This window comes from Panthera pardus, unplaced genomic scaffold (genome assembly GCF_024362965.1).
Source record: "Panthera pardus isolate Hobbes unplaced genomic scaffold, ASM2436296v1 HiC_scaffold_17, whole genome shotgun sequence".
In the NCBI taxonomy this organism is placed as follows: Eukaryota; Metazoa; Chordata; class Mammalia; order Carnivora; family Felidae; genus Panthera; species Panthera pardus.
Window position 1 is genome coordinate 19,261,866 of NW_026526732.1, and position 19,586 is coordinate 19,281,451.

The 19,586-nt window shown below is 34.8% G+C and overlaps 1 protein-coding gene across 4 annotated transcripts in view; it reads right to left on the reverse strand.

Moving 5' to 3' along the window:
- Positions 1 to 19,586, reverse strand: part of STXBP5 (syntaxin binding protein 5) — a 169,614-nt gene that overhangs the window by 112,563 nt on the left and 37,465 nt on the right. For all 4 annotated transcript variants that reach the window (XM_019425027.2, XM_019425026.2, XM_019425025.2 and 1 more), the window contains exons 5-6: positions 3,419 to 3,553; positions 1,141 to 1,204 (exon numbers count right to left, since the gene is read on the reverse strand). In XM_019425027.2, coding sequence (XP_019280572.1) covers positions 1,141 to 1,204; positions 3,419 to 3,553 — 199 coding nt within the window. The remainder of the gene's footprint in view (positions 1 to 1,140; positions 1,205 to 3,418; positions 3,554 to 19,586) is intronic.

Genomic DNA, 19,586 nt, shown 5'->3' on the forward strand with positions numbered 1-19,586 from the left:
AGCTATGTTTTAAGGAAACTGTATCTTGTTAGATACTGCAGAACCACCGAAAGCTTTTCAACAAGGAGAGCAATAACGTTAAAACAGCATTCTAGGAAGACTGATCTGGAAACGACTCATGAATGGGTTGGAACGCTTGAACTACAGTGGCCGTAATGAGGTTGAATAAAAAACAGACACTGCAAAGAAATGATTGAAATGACTTAGTGACTGAATCCAGAAAGAAGGGAGGGAAGTTTTCAATTCTCTTGCCATGCCTCCCACCTAAAGGCTTCTAAACAAGTACCTTGTATCAAATAAATAAAGTGTAGATATAGGTTACTGTAACTTGCTTCCTGTGAAGTTTCTCTCAAAGCATACATTTGTATGATTACAAGCTAACTCCAAACAGTAGAGCTATGCCTTTGTTTTCCCAGTAGCAAATAAAAGAATAGTGTTATACAACACACAGGCTAGACCACTCCCATTAGTTGAGGAAAGGAAAAACCTTCACAAAATCTAGAAGTTTCATTTCACTGACTTTTGATAGTGATAAACTTCCTGGCGTTTATGTAGGATGATATCGTAAAACTATTTAAGTAAGAGATTCATGGAAAAGGAATTTTTATTTTTAAATGTATTAACAAATCTAAACAATAGCTAGATACTGACTATATGAAACTGGTTTTGAATATAAAAAGTGAAGTAATATTTTAAAAAATCTCTACATTATTAATCTAAGCTATCTATGAAGAAAAACTGAAGAGTGAGGAGTACAGAGACACCTCTAACATAAGGCATTATGTGCTAAATGCTACAAAATTTGTATAAAGTGTTAAAAATAATTTGAAAGCAAAGAAAACAGTTTTTGCCAGATTTCCACAAAATCTTAATATGCCAAAAATAACTTTGAATTGTACTTATTACATTTTGTCTTAGTGTTTTTTTGTGTTCTTTAAAATTATAAATGATTTTAATTCTTTCACTTGTTCTTCATAATATTTAAATAAACCAGTAAATGTCTATGATGGACAACATTTGTTAGAAATGTCAACTTTGCAAGGTAAATACATGTGGCACTAGAACAGTTTGCATATTTTTTAAAAAATACCAAGATCCATTCATTTAAGTAATAAGTCATTTTTTAGGAAAAAATTCTACCTTTCCTTCATCCATTGGGTTATCACTTATATGGACAACGGGTCCTGGGTGAGATTTAGATGACCTAAAAAAGAAAAGTTAGCAAGACTTTTTTTTCTCAATTAAAAATTTCAATACAACTATATATTCATTATAATGAAACCAATGAATGGACGATAAAGATGTATTTATAAAGGGTGAGAACAATTCAGTAAGTAATTGGTAAGAAATGTATAGTTCTTACTATGGATCAAAATAGGAATCAGAGGAAAATTTGGGTGGGGGATGAGTTAAATAGGTGATGGGGACTAAAGGGCCACTTGTGATGAGCACTGGAAGTGCCCAATCACTATACTGTGTAGCTGAAACTAATATTACACTGTATGTTAAGTAACTGGAATTTAAATAAAAACTAAAACAAAACATAGCAATCAGAGGAAAAATAGTGACATTGATACAAATCCACAAAATTTACAAGTACACTTTCTGTATAGGAATATTCAATGTAGTATTTTAGCACAAAAAAAATCTATTCTCATGGTAGAATTCTCAGAATTAATATTTTTAAATAAGCATCATCTAAAATATTGCTATCTTATTTTACTCAACTCTAGCTTCCAACTGGAGCATCCATAGTTCCATAGTTCACCCACAAAAAAATAGGAAAAATTCTATTATGTTTTTTAACAAAACAACAAAACTAATGCCACTGTACATGCTCAGAGAAAAAGAAGTCATATAGATAAGAATGGAGCTGAATTTATGCCCATACAGTAGGAATAAGCACCTCCCTATTCATAAATTCCAAGGGTTGAGACACCAGCCCACTTCATGAGACCTTTGTGAAACCATACAGACATCTATCTGCACCAGGCCAACCTAGTGGATGTTGTGATCAACTCAAAGAACAACCACAAAAACCCACACCTTGGACCAAGGCACTGAGATATGATAACATTACTGCCACAGGAAGAAAAACCAGGCTTAGTACATTATAATAGTTGACCAAGACGTTGCTTAAGAGTGATGCCACAAATTTATCCTTATGTCAAATTCTGTGGAATGCAATAATACAGAACTATTTGTTTAAAAACAAACAAAAGATGGGGCACCTGGGTGGCTCAGTAGGTTAAGCATCCGACTTCGGAGCATGATCTCACGGTTTGTGAGTTTGAGCCCCTCATTGGGCTCTGTGCTGACAGCTCAGAGCCTGGAGCCTACTTCGGATTCTGTGTCTCCCTCTCTCTCTGTCCCTCCCCCACTCATGCTCTGTCTCTCTGTCTCTCAAAAATAAATGTTAAAAAAATTTTTAAAAACAAACGAAACATCGAAAATGAATTTTGTCAATGTCCATACATTTTTATTTTTATGTCTAAATAATATGAGAAAAAACCTGAGATAAGATATAAAGATAAGAGTTGGGGTGCCTGGGTGGCTCAGTGGTTGAGCATCCGACTTCGGCTCAGGTCATGATTTCACAGTCTGTGAGCTCGAGCCCCAGGTCAGGCTCTGGGCTGACAGCTCAGAGCCTGGAGCCTGTATCAGATTCTGTGCCTCCCTCTCTCTCTGGCCCTCCCCCGTTCATGCTCTGTCTCTCTCTGTCTCAAAAATAAATAAACGTTAAAAAAAAAATTTAAAAAGATATAAAGATAAGATTCTAAAACAAAGTGCAAAGTTAGTGCTAAAGATCCTTAAGGCCTTACAGCTGAACCCTGTTTTTGTTGCTATTGTTAAATGAAAACAATCATCATATCAAAATTAAGGATTGTTAAATGAAAACAATCATCATTATATCAAAATTAACAAATTGTCAAATTCTGCAATATTATATTGTAAACATTTACATTATATTTGTCGGTTATTTAAACATATCAAGTACCGGTTTAGATCAATGTTTTCTAAACACTGGTGGCAACCCATTAGTGGGTCATGAAATCAACTTAGTGGGGTATGACTAACATCTGAAAGAAAAATAAACAGAAGATAAAAGTACAGAAAAAAAAATTGGGAGTGTTTTTCACCTAATAATTGTTTCATTAAACTTATGCTACAATTGGTACATACATACACAGGTTTATATATACATATGATCACATATCTATCCATCTGTATATATACAGAACATTTAAATGTACAAACTGTTAATAGTATAATATTTAGAAAAGGCTAATAAATCTGTGTTTAATATCAAGAATGTCTGACATATTTAATTCCACACGGATTTACTCATTAGCTATTATATAAAGATATCATACATGGTCCTGATACTTTCAGATATGGAATATTTGCTCAAACTCACAGTTCAATGGCTTTATTCCACATAATGACGTAGCCTGAGAGTGTGAAGGACTCCACATTGACAATATGTATATTACCTCGTTCAGTGCCCACATAGAGCCACTTACTCTGGAAAGGCAGATGGCAAAATGTAACCCTGCAAGAGAAAATATAACCAAAAAGGAAATTAGAAAAACGTCTGTAACTTTTGTTAATTGTATTAGAGGGTTAATCATGATGTCTAATTTAGGAAAGGTAAAAATGATATGAAACCAGATTTATCCACTCCTTGTGGTTAACATTTTTTTTAATTTATTTTTTTAAGTTTATTTATTTATTTAGAGAAGATGAGTGGGGGAGGGGCAGAGAGAGGAAAAGATAGAATCCCCAAGCAGGCTCTGTGTTGTCAGTGGACAGCCTGACACAGGACTCGATCTGAGATCATGACCTGAGCTGAAATCAAGAGTCAGATGCTTAACTGACTGAGCCACTCAGGGGTCCGTGTGATTAATATTCGACATACAAATTCAACTTATATGTCAAACAGAAGGCCTTATAGTAGACAGACATGATGGCTTGACAGAAAGAAGATGAGTTTTAAAGTTACCATGTGTTTCAAATCTGGCTATGTCATCCACTGTGTTACTTTAGGCGCATCACATATTTAACCATTAAACTACAAACCATTAATACCCACATGACCCTAGGTATTATTACATTCCTCAGGAGTTATTAAACACACTCATCTATCTCAGTACCTGTGCTTACCATTCCTTCCAGGCAAAAGGCTCTTCCCGTTCATATTTTTCTTCTATTCAAGATTCAGTTCAAATACACCTTTATTCAAATTGATAGCCCAATAATTTTTATCTCTATCAGGCTTGCCTTGTTAAGACAGTTAAGGTCTACCTTCTTCAGTAACTTGTAAGCCTCAGGGAGTGCAGAGATCCCCTATTCTCACACTTAGACAATGCTCTTCTCCTATGTCATAATGATATGACAGGACTTCATTAACAAATTATAATTTACACGCACATATTAAGGTTTATTATCATTCCAGTAATTCCAAACACTTTCTATTCCTAGATCATTTGACTTCAAGATAAAGAATGGAAACTATCTTGTCCTTTTTGTAGCACTTATTTTTAGCCCAAAAAATTAGTATGTTATGAAATCATATAATGCTCATTTTTTTAGACTACCTATTTATTGTGCCTCTCAAAATATATTCAAATTTTCAATAGAACAGCACTTCAAATAACATACAGTAATAATCAGTACTAGGCCATCAATACTGGTACTAGGTTTTAAGCAAGATATAGCATACACAACATTGTTATTCCCATGAACACAATTTCATTACAGAAAATTTTCAAGATGAAAATACTTATCAAATAAATGTACGTGCAACTCATAGTCTACCTCCTAGAGGGAATGTTCATTTAAATAATTATTTAAGGTTCATCGTCTGTATTTCTTGTTGAGGGTTTTATATAATAACATGTCATATTTCTAAGGGATTTTCTACATTAAACAAAGCACAAAAATGTCTGTTGCATCAAAAAAACGTTTTATAGTCCCATATGACTTCACAAAATACTAAGCAGTCCACAGTACCTTTCTGAAAACTCCAGGGCCATATAGGTTTCAGAATTCTGAATTTTCTGGATTTCAAAAAAATATATAATGCAAATTTTGTAGATCACCTAAAATGGCAGTATCTCACAAACACATTAAATATTTTTAAGGTATGATTTTTGGCAGTTTTTTTAACTGAGATATAATTCACATGTAATATTATATTAGTTTCAAATATATACAATGAGTCGATATGTGTGTATATTGCAAGATGATCACAGCAAGTCTAGCTGAAATATTCATCACCACACATATAGTTAGAAATATTTTTTCTTAGGTTAGAACTTTTAAGATCTCCTACTCTCCTAGCAAGCTTCAAATATATAAAAAGTATTATTAACTATAGTCACTGGCAGTTTCTTAAAAAGTTAAACATACACCTACTGTATTTAGGTATTTACCCAAGAGAAAGGAAAACATAATCTATACAAAACTTGTACACATGTTACAAACAGCTTTGTAACAGCCAAAAACTGGAAACAATCCAAATGTCCATCAACAGGTAAGTGGTATATACTCATAACAATAGTATTCAGTAGTAAAAAGGAATAAACTACTCATACATGCAACAGCATTGATGAATATCAAAATCCTTATCATGAGGGAAAGAAACCAGATAAAAAGACACATTGTACAATTCCATTTATATACAACTTATATGCAATACGAAAGGCAAACTGAACTATTGTAATGGAAAGCAGATTAATGGTTACCTGCAGATTGCAGGAGCGGAGGCTAGAAATAGAAGAGGGGAGGGATGAGGACAAGGAAATATTTTGGGGTGACGTGTATGTTTGTTATCTTGATTATGGTGACAGTTTCATCCGCGTATGTATGTGTCAATTTATCAAACTGTACACTTTATGTGGAGCGTATTATATGTTTATTATACCCTAAATAAAACGGTTTTAAAATTTTGTGTTTTCAGAGATTTATGGATTTAGCAATTATGCATATAGATTGTGATTCTGATAACACATAGGCACAAGCTCTGGAATTAGACTGCCTGTATTTAATTTCCAGCTCTGTTACTTATCAAGCATGAGACTTCTGGTAAACCACTTAATCTCTCAGAACCTCAGTTTCTAAGCAGTAAAGGACATCTACCTGACAGTGTTCCCCTGAGTCTCCAATAAGACAAAGCATGGTATATGCTTAACATGGGGCCTGAAGCAGAGAAGTGTTCAATAAATGTTAGCTAATTATCACGTGATAGTCTACCAACTAGAAGTTATAGGCAAATTTTAACTACTTAAGCTACATAAAAGTACCAACAGCAAGCCAAATATAAAATGAACGATGCAATAAACATCATAAAAACAACCACTTCATTTGAAATGTGTTATAAACTAAAACATGAATAGAGCTAAATGTTTTGAAAATTCAAAAATAATTTCAAAATAAATAAGCCAAAATAATGATTGGCTCACAAAAAAAAAAAAAAATCAGAAATATCTAACTTCCCATCTTTTCCACTATTATGCAATTTTCCTTTATTCTTCACTCTAGAAAAGCAGTAACTAATGACATTGCTAATACAATGACATGACCCATCTTTGATTTTAATACTAACAAAATTGTTTAAATAATATGCTTAAGAAATTTAAACTTATCTTAAGGCCAGAGATTTGTGATGTATTCATACAATATTTTCTGTTCCCAGTGCAACAGCATACTGTTTCTTAAGTATTTAAAGAAATAAGTATAAATTTAAAGAATAAGAATAAATAATTAAGAATAATAAAAAAAGAATAAATAAGCCACCTGGGCGGCTCAGTTGATACGACTTCAGCTCAGATCATGATCTCACAGTTCATGGGTTCCAGCTCCACACTGGGCTCTGTGCTGACAGCTCAGAGCCTGGAGCCTGCTTTGGATATTCTTTTCTTTTCTTTTCTTTTCTTTTCTTTTCTTTTCTTTCTTTCTTTTTCTTTCTTTCTTTCTCTCTCTCTCTCTCTCTCTCTCCCACCCCCCCCCGCCCCTCCCCTGCTTATGCTCTCTCTCTCAAAAATAAATGTTAATAAATGTTAAAAAAATTTTTTTAAAAAGGAATAAATTCTTCAATGTTCAGCAAAAAATCTAGAACTTTTCCCTGGATTCACCTTTTCAGTATTAGCTACCATCGTAAGTTTTTTCTCAATTATAAAACCAACTGACACTGCTGAAAAATTTTAAGCATCTTTGTTTTCAGAAGTAAAAACTACTACTTAACATTTTAAGAAGGGACTTAATTAAAATGTTCACTTAATGATCTGGCACCAAGGCTTTAATATGGCCCCTAGAATGAGTCTTATATAGAAATAATGGGAGTGTATTTGTACAATGTACCAAATTTAAAAATTACTCTGTACCATAACTACCCTCGTTATTTGACTCATTTGAGAAGGAAGAAAGTCAAGTCGTTTTTATCACAATTAAACTGACAGTTTCTTAATTAGCAAATTTTAACGGCTCTGAATATGTGGGAATAGGAACAGTGAGAAAACTAAAATTCCATGCAACCAAATAAAATACCATGCCACTGATTTAGGGAAAGGCCAAGTGGAGCACTTAAAACTATATATACATATTATGTGTGTGTACATATGTACATGTGTGTATGTGTGTATATACATACAGAGAGAGAAGAGAGAGATTTGTTGTTAATGTTTCTAAGAAAGTGGTCCATGATAGAAATCTACTATTTTTCAGTAAAGTAGTCATGAAACAAATGGCACTGAATAGCTTTCAGACAAACAGATTTCAAATTTAAAGAGTCCAGATCAACAGATACAAAGAAACACTGAAAACAGGAAAGTTTCATCAATGAACTAAGTATCACTACATTACTATAGTAATGTCCCTCAAGAGATCTCTCTCTCCCTGTATCCCGCCCCTTATATGGTCTCTCCCAACACTGACTCTAGGATCTTGTGACTTCCATTGGCCACTGAGACACGGGCAGCTGTGCCACAAGCAGGAATTTGAAAAGCACTTGCACATTCGGCCTTGACCTGTTTCTTGTGCTTTCAGAACCCAGGTGACGTATGATGAAGCCCAGTGTAACCTGTTGGGAGAATCTGGCCCAGCCCACAGCCAGCACCAACCACCAGACATGTAAGGCAAGCTAGATCACCCAACCCAGTAGAGCAGCCAGATCACTGTGGTTGCATTAAGTGACTACAGGGAAAGACTGCTTCTGCTAAGCTCGACCCAAGTGCTGACCCACAAAATCATGAGCAAACAAAATGGCTGTTATTTTAGCTTCTCAAGTTTTGGGATGTTTTGATATGCAGCAATAGATAAGTGACCTGTTATTTAGTACAATCCACTCAAATAAAATCTTTTTACTTGAAAAGCTATAAAAACATAGAGGAAAACAAATCCTATTTCTAGAATTAAATTAAAAAGACCCCAGGAAAATTTTAAGAATGCCAACAGTGCATTTATCATGAAGCTCAAACATTACCTTTGACTGAAATTAAATTCCTAACTATTGTTGTTCATATGCTTTTATTATAAAGATTTTTTTTTAATTTTTTTAAATGTTTAACTTCTATTCTGTTTTGAGAGACAGAGAGAGACAGAATGTGAACGGGGGAGGGGCAGAGAGAAAGGGAGACACAGAATCTGAAGCAGGCTCCAGGCTCTGAGCTGTCAGCACAGAACCAGATGCGGGGCTCAAACCCGCAAGATGTTGATTATGACCCGAGCCAAAGTTGGATGCTCAATCAACTGAGCCTTCCAGGAGCCCCAAGTGTTTATTTTACTTTTGAAAGAGAGACAGGGAGAGTATGAGCACGGGAAGGGCAGAGAGAGACTGGGAGACAGAGGATCTGAAGCAGGCTCTGTGCTGACAGCAGAGAGCCCAATGCGGGACTTGAGCTCACAAACGGTGAGATCATGACCTGAGCCGAAGTTGGACGCTTAACAGACTGAGCCACCCAGGCGTCCCAAGATTTTTTTTCAATGTTTATTTCTTTATTTTGAAGGACGGAGAGAACATGCACATGAGCACATGGGGGACAGGCGAAGAGAGGGAGAGAGAGAATCCCAAGCGGTGTCTGTGCTGTCGACACAGAGGCCGATGCAACATTCTACTTCACAAACCCATGATGAGATCGTGACCTGAGCTGACATCAAGAGTTGGACGTTGAACTGATTGAGCCACCCAGGCGCCCCTTATTATAAAGATATTTATTTTAAGGTGATATAGATCATAATAGATGACAGTGACTTCAGTTTTTACTGATACCAGGAGAGCAAGTAAACTTTATGTGCTGACATATTAAAGCATAATGTTATACTGAAGATAACTAAAATGTCATAGTTGAGACTCATGCGAAAAACATTAAAACTCAGTAAACAGTAAGGTCAGATATTATGAAGAGTGGTATATTAAATTGAGCCTGAAAATGTACCTTAAAATAAATAATATGGAGCCAAAAAAAAAAAAAAAGCGTGACTGAAACAAATGTATTCGAGACATACCGATGTTCAAGTTGAACTCCCTCAGAACGTCACTAAGTAGAGTTGTATTCTAATTCCCTACACAGCACTTAAACACAGATACACTTATTCTATACAAAGTGTTACTAGGAACACAGTACTTTCTGTATATACTTAAGGGACTTAAACAACGTGTAACATATTAAGTGGCAGGAAGTAATACATACATCCTATTCACTGTTTAGCTTTAGCAGCAGTCTGTCAAGTGTTATATAGTCAACAAGCACCAAATCTGGAAGATTTAACTATTACCAATCTTAACAGAAGAACACAGTCTAAGTAATGTTAAAATTAGTCATCTATAAATAAGTGTATAAACACAAATTTGTATTTAAGCCATAAAGACATATGAACCAATAAGCTCATCTACATGCCTATATCACCATAAAATCAGCCCAACATGACAGGAAATACGTCATCACTTCTATATTCTCAGCAAATCTTTTACTAAATAAGTACTTAATTCATTAAATAAACAAACTACATAAAATGTGAGAATTTATTATGTTAATAAAATCATCAAATATCCCTGAGTTGCTCCCTCTCTATCCTCATGACTTAGGCCTAATTTAAACCATTATTACTGACTGTCGAATCGATTTCTAGCTGCCTCGAGAGTTATCTTTTCAAAGACAAGAGAAATCATATCATTATCTTACTTAGAAGACTGTAACAGCTTCCTATCTTCTACCATAATGCTTCCTAAACAATATTTAGTGACACTTGGTGGTACATGTATCTGGGAAAACGGTGTAGAGTTACAGTGGGGATTTGGTCAACTAGCACTCGGCAGCCTCTTCCACATTCTCCTATATGCCTTCCTGTACCACAGACGCTAGAAAGCTAAAATTTCTATTTCCCAGACTCTTCCATGGCTAGAGTTATAGATGAGATTAAGTTTCTACAAACTTGAGATTTGCAGGTAGAAGTGAGGCATAGACCATATTTCTGTTGCTGTTTCTGCTGACAAGGATATTCAAGGAAACCTGAATGGCAAGAGGTACTTATGGCAGCAGTGGGGACCAGCCACAGTATTGTCTGTGCTAAGAGGCAGGTGTAGGGCAGTAATTTTTTAACACAACAGTTCTAGAACCCTTCTCAAAGTTTTATAAACTGCTACATCCCTGAAATGAATCCATTTATGCTTAATGCCTACAATGGTTTCTATTCCTCCACTGAACCCTTATTCATTAACCAAGATATGTACCAATCTGCAATACCCACTTATAATGTATCTTGTTCATATGTTATTCATTTAATGATTTAAAGTTGGATAAAGATTGAGAATATAAATTTCTTATGTTTCCATAAAAGGACTTTCACGCATAGACCTTTTCTATCTTTCTAAAGTTAACCTCTCTGGACCACACACCTAGCCATGTTTAACAGATGCTGTGCCCTAACATGAAATTTCTTCATGACTGTGCATCTGAAATAATGGAAAGTCCCTTTGCCCTTTGTCAATGTAGGGAATTCCCACCAATCCTACCCATCTGTTCACATGGGCTCTTTGGTAATGCTTTACCTAAAATTCTCAAAACATGGTGATACACTGTTTTGCTGGTTAATCTTTAAAATTTCATAAGAAAATTTCACTACATATTATATCACATTTTCTATTACATTATGATTTGCCATCTCATCTCCCTTAGGCAGGTATAACTTCCATGTCTCTACAGAATTTATCACAGTATTTGCATGGACCAGAATCTCAATCAATGTTTATGAAATGAATTAATACACAAGAAAATAAAAAAGAACATATTTGATATTTTTCTTAAATTAACTGTACCGGTTAATAGAAGAAAACTTAAGTTTGCATTAATGGACACAGAAATATATTAAAAATAACAGCAGGGTCAGCTGAAAGCAATTTATAAATCTGTTCAAAGGATTTCCTTTCTATTTGCAGTCTCTTATCTTTCTGGATAAACTGTCATGGCCACTTTAGAAAAATCATCATATCTATATCCCAGCAGTACAATGTAACAAATGTTTTTCAAAAAATAAGCTTCAGAGGTTTTTGAAGGTCATTTTATATTTGTATTGATTTACTGTTTTATTTCTTACATTTCAGTTTTTATAAAACTTTTGGAAAGATGTCCAAATAAATGATATTAACCTTTCCTGTAAAATGACACCTTAACATCATCAACGACTATGGAAAAAACTGAGTATCAACGGAATATCAGTAAGTAAAACAATGAACATCAAATAGGAAAACAGTATGTATCAACTACAGAACCAACAACAACATCTGAAAAAACTGTCCCTATTACATGGGGGATTGCTTAAAGTTCTGTTTTTAATGATCTTACCTTGAGGAATGAAAATGCCAGAGTGTATTACATAATGAATGTTATGATAAACAAAAGCTGTTGATACTCATCAGCAACTGTTAACTACACCTCTTTTACATTTTTATATTAGACTGTCCTTTGTTGTATGGATAGGTGTACTCTAAATATCTTCCAGTCTACGGCTATGTCTTTTTAATTATTAAAGAAGTTTCTCTCTCTCTCTCTCTCTCTCTCGTATATAGGCAGAATTACACATATACACAAATATGACCTTATTTATACATTTATACAAACTTACTATCTCAAATAATTTTCTAAAGATTTTCTTTTTAAGTAATCTGTATACCCAACATGGGGCTTGAACCCCGAGAACAAGAGTCGCATACTCCACTCACTAATAAGTCAGACAGTTGGCCCTTCAAATGATTTTTTAATTAGTTTTATCGTGATTGTGTGCCTCTCCTCCAAAATATACTCTCTATAAATCAAATTAATAGACTGGTCAACATATCCTTTCATATTTTTTTCTCAATATTCATAAAATACATAAGTCATGAGGAATTTGGGGAGGGGAGGGAGTCGCTATTTTTAAAAAGAATATTGTGCAAATTATTCTGATTTTTGTGTTCTTATCCAGCAGTACCTGGTTGATGGGGTTTGCCTTTTAACTTTATGGTAAATGTGTTATACAGAACCTTTAATCCTTTCCAATACACTTTGTGCTTTTCCATGTATGTTGTTTAAGCACAACCTGCCTGGATCTTACAGATCCTCCTCCCTGTTTTAAGTTTTCTGTGGTCATTTTACATTTAAGTCTTTAACTGGTTTGCAATTTATTTTGTTATGAAGCACTTTTCCCATTTAGATAAGAGTTCTCCCAGTATTTTTTATTTACTGCAACTTTTTAAATTTACTGCATCCTGTTTTATTTGCTGCATCATTTTTTTGTTTGCAAAGCTGCCTCTGTCATATATCAAAAGTGTGTGTGTGTGTGTGTGTGTGTGTGTGTGTGTGTGTCAGTTTGCTCACTGTGTTTTGATCCATTTGTCTTCCCTTTGTTTTTGTTTGTTTGTTTTTTGGGTTTCTTTTTGTTCTTTAATGTTTATTTATTTTTGAGAGAAAGAGAGAGACACACACACACACAGAGCACGAGCAGGGGAGGGGCAGAGAGAGAGGGAGACACAGAATCTGAAGCAGGTTCCAGGCTCCGAGCTGTCAGCTCAAAGCCCTATGCGGGGCTGGAACCAGGAACCATGAGATCATGACCTGAGCCGAAGTGGGACACTCAACCGACTGAGCCACCCAGGCGCCCTGGTCTTCCCTTTGTTATTACCAGACCATTTTAATTTCTACAGCTTTCCAATATTTTTTGATGTCCAATAAAATAAGACCCACCATCTTACATTTCTTTTTCAAACATGTCTCAGTTATTCTGCGTCTTTTTTTTCCCATATACATTTTAGGATCAGCTTATTAACTTATATGAACAACCCTGTTAATATTTTAATTAGAACAGCACTGAATTTATAAGGTTAATTTGGAAAGAAGTGACATTTTAAAACTTGAATATTCCTTTTTCTGAAGCTCTCCATTTGCCTAAGACTTTTTTGATTCCTTCACTAGTTTTAATATTTTCCCCACATAGATCTTATCCATTTTTGCTAGTGTTACTTCCAAGAACACTGTAAATTTTGTCATAAGATGTGTGCTTTTTCCCCTTTTTCCTTCCACATACTTTCAAATTTTATGTAATTAAGCTTGAGGTATATCTTTTATAAAAAGCTTAGTAACTGCATTTTTTTAACTGAATCAAAAATTTCAAAATTTTAACAAGTGAATTTAGTATATTTACAATGATTTTGATTACTGATATAGCTGAACTATTTTTTCCTTCTTTAACCATATTTTTTCTATTATTTTTGCTTTTCCTGATCTCCATTTTCATTTCCTTTTTTCTTCCTCTAGAAGTTTAATAGTATGTATTTTGTATCCTTCTAGTAGTTATCCTTACACTAAGACACATTCAACATCGTTGCTTTCTAACAAGGTCTGAAAGAATGATTATTTGGAGAAGAGGAGGAATTTCAGATGATTACTGTATTTTTTGAGTTCTTTCACAGTTGACAATGTCAGAATATGATTTTTAAGGTATCTTTAATTCCAGTATGTCCACAGTTTTTGGAGCATTTATTGGCCCTAACAATCTAGAGATATTTTAGCTAGGGGCAGTAGCTGGGTGGCTCAGTTGCTTAAGCATCCAGCTTCGGTTCAGGTCATGATCTCACAGTTCGTGAGTTCAAGCCTCGTGTTGGGCTCTGCGCTGACAGCTTGGAGCCTGCTTGGGATTCTGTGTCCCTCTCTCTCTGCCCCTCCCTGGCTTGCTGTCTATCTCTCTCTCAAAATAAATAAAAATAAAAAATAAATCAAGATATTTTAGCTCCACAAAATTTCTTTATACCTTTGATCACTACTTTTCTCTCCATTGTTCTGTTTTCTCCTGTCTTCATCACCAAAATCCCTACAATTCTTAGGTTCAAATCTCCATCCTCTGACTTTATCTTATAACTGTCATGCCCTAAAGTGTTTTAATTTTTAAGCAAGTTAAAATAATTAAGTTTTACTTTTAAGTCAAGAGATTAAAAACAAAACAGGAGAGAGAATAGAGATAAAAATAAGTTAGATATCAATAAAAGATAAAAATAAAACAAATCCACAAATGACTACATTTAAAAGACAATTAAATACAAAAGCCTCTGACAAATTATATTTAATACATATATGATAAAATAGAGAAAGACGATATGAAGAGTATAAAAATTAATATAAGCACACAAGAATACAGGTAGATACAGCCTCTAATCTTAATGAAATTGATGATATTCTGAATCATAAAAAAATTTCAAGAAAAACATAAAGGATCAATAACCACTGATGAAATTGATGTATCTAAGAATTATATACAAAAAAAATCCAGTTCTAAAAAGTTTAAGTATACTCTGAAAACATTCTGCAAACATGTAATTCCTCTATTAATTTCTCTATCTGTTCTAGAACAGGAAGAAAGAAAGAAAGAAAGAAAGAAAGAAAGAAAGAAAGAAAGAAAGAAAGAGAAAGAAAAAGAAAGAAAGAAAGAAAAAGAAAGAAAGAAAAGGAGAAAGACACAAAAGTTACTCAATTCATTGTATGAAGGAAGTATCTGCCCTGATCCCAAAACTGACAGTTACAGAAAAAAAGTTATATTCTAATCTCACTTTTGAACAAAAGTAAAAGTTCTAAAAAAATATTAAGAACCATATTTAACAATATAATAAAAGAACTATCAGTACTATTCCAAAATTTTCACAAGCATACAAGAATGCTTAGTATTGGGAAATCTATTAATGCCATCCAGAAAAAAAGGAAGGTGAGAAATCACACGACAATCTAAAAAGGGGCTAAAAAGGCATCCAATTAAAATTTAATTTCCATTATTGACAGCCAACTCTTAAAGGAAAAAAAGGTTCAATCTTAAACCAACATCCTATGTTATGCTTGATAGTAAAGCCCTAAAGGCAATATTATTAAAATTATCACTAAGAAAAATATACTTGCTATCAAAAATATCATTGAACACTGTTCTGAGAATTTGTGTTAATACAGTAAGGGAAAAAAAGAAAAATAAAACCTTCATCTTAAAAATCACTGTCAAACTATTCCAGATGGAAGTCTGCTATACCTCCCAGGCATGCTGGTTCAGTAAAAAGAAGGCTACTGCTCAAAGCTCTTTATTCTCCCATCTCACTCTTTTTACCAAAAAAGAAAAAAATTTAAAACCTTGCTGTGGGCCAAGGACCAAATAGCACTCCAAAGATAATCAAACAACCTAACTAGTTTGGGATCTATTAGTGGAGGAATAAAGATTATACAGAAAGCAAATACTCTCATGTTTTTCTGTTTGAAGACTTTACTTCTTAAACTTATCTCCCAGGTAAGGAACACAGTCTGTGGAGCACCATGCCTTCTACAGAAGAAGAGATTCCCCTGTTTCTGCAAAGACAATGAGTTAACAACCAATCCCCAATTTTTTGAGCATTTACCAGATGTCAGGCATTACAATTCCAGATTACTGCTGGAAACAGAATAATTAAAAAAAAAACATATAGTTTACATTCTAATCTATAAGACAATCAAGGAACCAAGGCAATTACAGTAAGCACGGTATGTGCTATTTTAGGGAAAATGCATCATACTATGCCATAATACAAAACCGGCACAAAACCCACACTAGAGAATTTAGAGAAAAATCTGTAAAAGAAATGACAAAGACAAGTTAACCACGGAAAGAGAATCTTAAGTATGTTCTAAGCAGGGAGATCAGCTCATACAAACAGGTAGGAGAGAGGATCATTCGTTAAAAAAAATATATTAAAAGTCATGAGGTGCATGGGTGGCTCAGCCAAATGAGTGTCTGACTTCGGCTCAGGTCAGGATTTCATGGTTCTTGAGTTCAAGCCCTGCATCAGGCTCACTGCTGTCGGTGCAGAGCCCACATTAGATCCTCTGTCCCCCTCTCTCTCTGCCCCTCGCTCTCTTACTCACGTGTGCGCTCTCTACCCCCCTCCCAAAAATAAATAGAACATTAAAAATTTTTTAAAAATGAGGTCAAGGAGACTATATTATAATGCATAGTGAAAGGGAGAAGCATAGCAAAATGAATTATGGTAATAAGTAGAATCATAGACCTTATAATACCTTTTAGGGGATGCTAAGTATTTAAGTGTATCAACTTCATTTTGAAAGCAGTTAAATATAATGGATATTGGTTATTTATCTACCTAAAATCCATTCCTCACTCCACTCCTTCCTAACATTATTCAGATATTCATTAGAGTACCCATGTCTTCCTCAAGATACCCATATACCTTTGGAGGCTGAGTTCCAGAGGTGAGCCAAACCAACCAGTGTAATTCCGCTCACTTGCTGCCATTTTAAGTCAGGTAACCCAAAGTTAAAACCAGTTAGATATACTCCATGTGTGACTGGTCAACTTCTTTAGGATCTCAATTACATTTGTAAAAATCCCTTCACAGCATCACTTCGATTAGCATTGGTTGAATAATTAGGAGAAGGTGTATGTATACCAGGGGACAACACCTTGGGGAACCATGTTAGAATCCTGGCTCTAAGTCTGCCCTTTAACCTCTGAAGATTCACATTCCTCCCAAATATAAAAAACATTCACTTGATCCCTACATCTCCAAAGTCTCAACCAGTTACATTATCAAGTCCAAAATCCCCTTAAATTATCATCAGCTAAAAAATCCCAAATCTCATCATCTAAATTTGCTGCATATGAGAATCCCAACTGGAATCCATTAGATATAGCTCTTGGGCACAATTACAGTCCATCTGTGGACCTATGAAACTAAAGACACAAATTATCTGTCCCCAATACGCTCAGCATTCAATGGTGGGACAAGCATAGGATAAGAGTTACAGAAATTCCTGTTCAAAATTGGGAAAAGAGGAAGTTAAAAAGGAGCCACTGGTCCTTAACAGTTTTGAAATCAAACGTTGGGATTTTCTTAATTAGGTTTCAAGGTCTGGGAATAATCCTCTGTAGCTCTCAGCTCCACCCTCTTAACCATCCTTCCTTTTTCATCCAAGATAGCACTTGCCTGGAGTAGGTAGTTTTATCAGACTGCTTCTGGCTGGCAGCCTCCTTTCATTTTGTACTGGCTCTTTCAGGCCAAGCTGGCAATATTCTGCTATACAATTTTCTCAAACTGTGCATCTTAAAGCATTCTAGAGGTTCTCTGGTTTTATTAAAAAGATTTGCAATCTCTTAAAAGAGCTCTTTGTGTGACTAAATACTTGGACCTTTAGTCATTAGATTTTTAGTAAAATGTTGTTCAGCCACACCTTCATGTTTTTTCTCTATGCCATACTGAGAAACAATTTTTTTTACCAACTGGATCAGGGTAAGAATTTCCTAAATCATCAAATCCTGGTTCCTTTAATAATTCTTTTTTCAATTTATTTTTCTCCTCTTGCATTTTACTATAAAGCAGCAAAAAAAAAAAAAAAAAAAATCAGGTGACACCGTCAATCCTTTCCTTGGAAATCTCATTAGGTAAATACCCAAGTTAATCACTTACACATTATGCAGGAGACACTTCTGTTAAGCTTCCCACCACCGCTAAATAACAAGGAACCACTTCATCCAGTTTCCATAAAGATGTTCCTCTCTCCCTTCTATGTCCTCATTGGCAGTAGTCTCCAAGTCTAGAGCCCTACAGCCTACTCAATGCAATTTCGACTTCTATCACATTCCTCAATTTTTTTCAACCTCTATTCACTGCCCAGTTCCAAAGCAATTTCCACATTTTTAGGTATGTGCTACAGCAGCACCTCACTTCTAGGTACCAAAATCTGTATTAGTTTTTTGTTTTTGTTTTTTTTTTATTGCTGTGTAACAAATTACCACAAAACTAATACCTAAGAAAACACTCATTTATTCTCTGTTTCTATAGCTCAGATGTCCAGGCACTGCATGACTCATAGCCTCTATTCAGACTCAGAAGGCTGAAATCCAAACATCAGCCAGGAGACACTCCTGTGTCCCCTTCTGGAGGTTCTGGGAAGAATCCGCTCTGAAGCTCTAGCAGGTTGCTAGTAGAAATCAGTCTCATGTGGTTGTAGGACTCAATATCCCTTGCACTGAATCCCTGTCATGCCCTGAACCCTGTGCCAGGAAGAATCTAGTCCTTTTTAAAGGCTCAGTTAACTAAATCAGGTTTGCTGAGAATAACTGCTCTATATCATTAGGTCAATTAATTGGGACCTCAATGACATCTACAAAAAAACCTTCACCTAGAGTTAAGTAGTGTTTGTATAAATAACTAGAAGTTGGTGTGTGGACATGAGGGGGCAGAAATCTTGGGACCCATTTTAAAGTTCTGTCTACCCCACATATATGTTTAGGACAGGAACTGTTGGGTTATGGAATTTGTGAATACTGCAAAAACATTTTTCTGAAGTGACTAAAACTTAACACTTCCAGCAGAATATGCAAAGTTCCGACAGTGTCTCATCCAAGCCAACGTTTTAGCCCTTCTGATAGATGTGTAGTGATAATCTGGTTGGTTTTAGTCTGCATTGTCCTGATGACTGACTTCTGTCTTAAAAGAAGTCAGTATATCTTTAAGTTGAAAGACTGAATTAGTTATTCTATCCTAGGTTTTTAACATAAACTTCTAAAATGACATTTATCCACATTATGTCATACTTATTATATGACTGGGCTCTGATGTAAGCTATTCAAGCATTTTATTCATCTTTCTTATCCCAATACCTAGCACACAGAATGCACCCAATGTTTGCTGAACTGAACATCATTCACCTTCTAAAGTGTATTTTTTTCATTTCCAAATTTAAAGCACTGTTCCCACTCTATATTCCTCCTAGGCCAATCAATAATGGCACAGGAGCCAACCTTTTTTAGCAGTCTAAGACATAATTTGTCTGAGCCAGTATTACATGAATACAGTTAGAGGAATAATATATGCCCCGACTGTACCAATCATTAATCTACCTAGCTTTCTTGCCCTCAACATAAAAAGTAAACTGTTTTCATTCATTATTTTGTCTTTATTATTTTTCACAAGCCTTAGGTCATTTTGCCCGTTAAGAGAGATAAATTATTCCTATATTCACCTTTGATTATGTGTCCCCCTCCTTCCATACAATCTTTTTACACCTGAATACATAAGGCCCTTATGTAAC